The sequence below is a fragment of the Sinocyclocheilus rhinocerous genome, unplaced genomic scaffold, assembly GCF_001515625.1.
Source record: "Sinocyclocheilus rhinocerous isolate Xijiao unplaced genomic scaffold, SAMN03320098_v1.1 scaffold495, whole genome shotgun sequence".
Taxonomy (NCBI): domain Eukaryota; kingdom Metazoa; phylum Chordata; class Actinopteri; order Cypriniformes; family Cyprinidae; genus Sinocyclocheilus; species Sinocyclocheilus rhinocerous.
This window is the reverse complement of record NW_015629560.1, coordinates 648,040-651,665: the sequence shown is the minus strand read 5'-3', so window position 1 is coordinate 651,665 and position 3,626 is coordinate 648,040. Positions and strand designations below refer to the sequence as shown.

The window sequence follows — 3,626 nt, the reverse complement described above, 5'->3', positions numbered from 1 at the left end:
ACATACAATTCCGAAAACTGCCATTCCAAACAATTGCCTTGGCAAACACCAGTAATTACTGGCAGCTAAACAAAGGATAAATGCAAATTTCCTTTTCAAACAGACTTTATAATTATTATTATTACATTAAAATATTACAAACATTCGGGTTCAAACATTTTGATCCAAAAGAATTAATGGTTTATTATAAAAAATAAACTATGCTCTCAATATTTCCACAGTTATATCAATAACTAATTCTGCAACTATGACAATAGTTTAATCAGAGGTAACATTAAGATTTCAAGCATGTAAAGAAACATTTATCATGTTTAATCGGTGTAGATGAATGAGCCTTTACCAGCCCTGCAGCTCTTCACACGTTTGACGGCCATCTCGTCCTCTAAATCTACTGCAGACATTTTACACAGTTTGCGCTTCTTTGGGCTTGAAACTCGGTTTGGATTCTGAGGGCTTTCTGGATCTTCAGAACTCCAAATATATCCCTTTATTCCTATAATGGAGCGTCTTGGAGTTTTGTCCTTCAAAAACCACACAAAAAACACAGTAAGTTTGAGACACTCTTGATGCCCGGAGATCAACCTGCTTGCTGAAGAACTAACGACTCCTTACCATCGGCCACACACCCTGAAGCAGAGTGATTTCTCCTGTCTCCGTTTTACTTTTGCCCAGCTCTGCATAGCTGACGCTTCCCTCGGGAGGAGATCTCTGGGTGATCTTCATGAAGACGTAAGGAGAAGTCATTCTTTTGTGCATTCACTTCATCACAAGCCATGTCTTAAGGCAGGGGTGCCCAACCCTGTTCCTGGAGATCTACCTTCCAGCAGAGTTCAGCTCCAACCCTGATCAAACACAACTGAACCAACTAATTAGGATCTGAAGTAACACTTGATAATTACAGACAGGTGTATTTGATCAGGGTTGGAACTGAAGTCTGCAGGAAGGTAGATCTCCAGGAACAGGGTTGGGCACCCCTGCCTTAAGGCATCTCATAAACCTTATGTCTAGAATTCGGAAAAATCTTATGACTAGTTAAAGGGAGCGTTCACCCAAACAACTGTCATCATTTACTCTCATTATTTACTCAGCCAGTCGATGGACCCCTTTGACTTCAATGTTTTGTTTTGATTTTCTATACTATGGAAGTCAATGGGGTCCATCAACTGTTTGGTTACCGAATTTCTTCAAAATATCTTCTGTTGTGTTCAGCAGAAAGAAAGAAATTCATACAGGTCTGGAACAACTTGAGACAGAATAAATAATAACAGAATTTACATTTTTGGGTGAACTATCCTTTTAAGTTAGAAATGACCTTGTGGCCACTGAAGAACAAAGAACAGATCATTTCCCTGAAGTCATAAGCAAAGCGTGCCTCACATCATGACTCTCTCCGCTGCTGAGAAGTGTGCTGGACGGATTGGAGGAATGGTTCAGCGCTAGACGTTTCCTTGTTATTCGTGGAGTGCTGCTGATTAAGCTGGATCTCACCTACAAAGAATAAGAAGTTTGTGACGGACAAGAAAGTTAAAATTATTCAAAACAAGGCATACTGTACATATGCCAGATATTTGTGAGAGAAGTTTGAGGACATAATGTTATGTTTAAATACCTGTCCACGGATGCTGAGCATGACTTTAGCGTAAACGCCTCTCCTGCCTCTCTGTGTGGCTTCAGCGAGAAGCTCAGGAGTCCAAACTCCTTGCCAAATCAGACACCTTCACAGAAAGAGTTTCCCAGACAGAGCCTAAATTAGGGCTGCACGATAAATCAAAATGGAATCGAGATCGCGATTCGACAAACTGCGATTGTCATGCGTATCTTTCAGTGAAGCACGGTTCTGTGATCAGCAGTAAATCTCCATCCGAAGGCCAGAGGGCGCTCTCTTATCGCGAACGATTTCTTCGATTTCAGAATCGCGCAATAAAACAGTCTGCGATTTTTTTGCGTAACTTGTCAGTGAACTACGGCTATGTGTAGTAAATGCTGCTCCATCTGAAAGCACGTGATGATGATTTCCTGCTGATTACAGAATCGGCTTTTTTAACAAAATGCGCATGACAATCACATTCGATTAATCGTGCAGCCCTAGGCCTTAAATTTAATCTAGGGAACATCTGAGTCTCATTTATTGAATTCATTTTATAAATATGGGTTTGACTTACTGGTGATTTGTTTGTTAATTAAGACAACTATACATATACTTGGCTTTCTGGAACTGTTTAAGTGCTATTTGATACAGCTGCAAATTGCTATCTATTGTATTTAAAGTCATAGTGTTAGTGTCTTTATTTAAATGTTCATCAGGATCAGTGTATTATTTATGCGCTGTTATAGTACTCTTTTATATTGGCTTTTATTTTTATATTTAGTTTTCATTTAAATTTCAGTTTACATTTTAATCAATTCAAGTCAATTTTATTAGTTTGTTTTTTTATATATTTCTATATAGCTTTAATTCATTTTTATTTCAGTTTTAGGACTAAAAGTTATTTTTGTTAGTTGTCAAGGCATTTCCAGTTTTCATTTTAAGTACTAGTTTTTCCATTTAATATTTATATTATTTAAGTAATTTTATTTTAATTACAACTGTAATAATTTTAGTTAACTGCCAATCTGGATGAATTCAGACCAAATGATTTACTGCAGGGCAGTGTTGTAATCATAAGATTCAGTGCACTTGCCTGGAGTGAGGTGAGAGAGTCCCGATGACCTGTGACTTGACCTCTGGACCCAGCAGAACCTCCACAGAGATCTCCGAATCACTGGAGAAGCATGACCATTCCCCTAAACCAAACACTATCAGCTGCTTCGGTAAAGGTAACGGCATCTGAACCTGGTACGTTGTACGGTTGACATTTCTACATGAGGTAAATCAGAGGAACCAAAAAACATTGTCACACAGGGAAGTGGTCACAAGGGCAAGATCGACAACTATATTATTCGATTGTGTAAATGCTTGTTTACTCAAAAACCATGTTAAGAACTGTTGCACATTTTATGACAATGCAGTAAACACATGGCCACCATCGACTACACTGGCATACATTTAAAAAAGGGTATATAATATTAAGGTAGAATTTACTCTGAAAGGTTGTACTTTGACTTTGATCAAGAGTATTTCTCAAAAATATAAGGTTAGGACAAGCTGTATTATATATTTTAAATAATTCATGAGTTACAATTTCAGTTAGTCATTTTTTACAGTCTGTGGTCACATCAGTCGTTTGATAGGTTTGTTTCTTGCATTTTAAATTTTTGCTGCAACTTTCTAATTTTTTTGTAATTTAGCAGAAAATGTCCTTAGTCTTAGTGTGATAACCTTTTTTATATACATTAGATAGGATTTCAAATAAAAGCACAAACACACACACACACACACACACACAAAAACTGACAAACAAAAATACATACATATAAAACAAACAAACAAAAGCACATAAATCCGTGTATTATTCGATCATTCGTTTTTTGATTTAATATTGAAAGTAGAAAAATGAGAAAACGGCTCCTTTTTGTTTTTTTTTGTTTTTTTTCCCCCAATGGAAGTTGTAATTCTCATTATTCTGAGGAAAAAACATTAGACAACTAAACAAAATCACATGTAATTTATGAATTAATGATTAAAT

The 3,626-nt window shown here is 36.6% G+C and overlaps 1 protein-coding gene across 1 annotated transcript in view; it reads right to left on the bottom strand.

Annotated features, from left to right (window-relative positions):
- The window catches only part of LOC107739233 (kelch domain-containing protein 2-like), a 10,860-nt gene that overhangs the window by 6,006 nt on the left and 1,228 nt on the right, over window positions 1–3,626 (bottom strand). The window contains exons 2-6 of the mRNA XM_016551265.1: window positions 2,682–2,858; window positions 1,610–1,715; window positions 1,378–1,488; window positions 613–717; window positions 341–521 (exon numbers count right to left, since the gene is read on the bottom strand). Of these exons, the coding sequence (XP_016406751.1) occupies window positions 341–521; window positions 613–717; window positions 1,378–1,488; window positions 1,610–1,715; window positions 2,682–2,858 (680 nt within the window). The remainder of the gene's footprint in view (window positions 1–340; window positions 522–612; window positions 718–1,377; window positions 1,489–1,609; window positions 1,716–2,681; window positions 2,859–3,626) is intronic.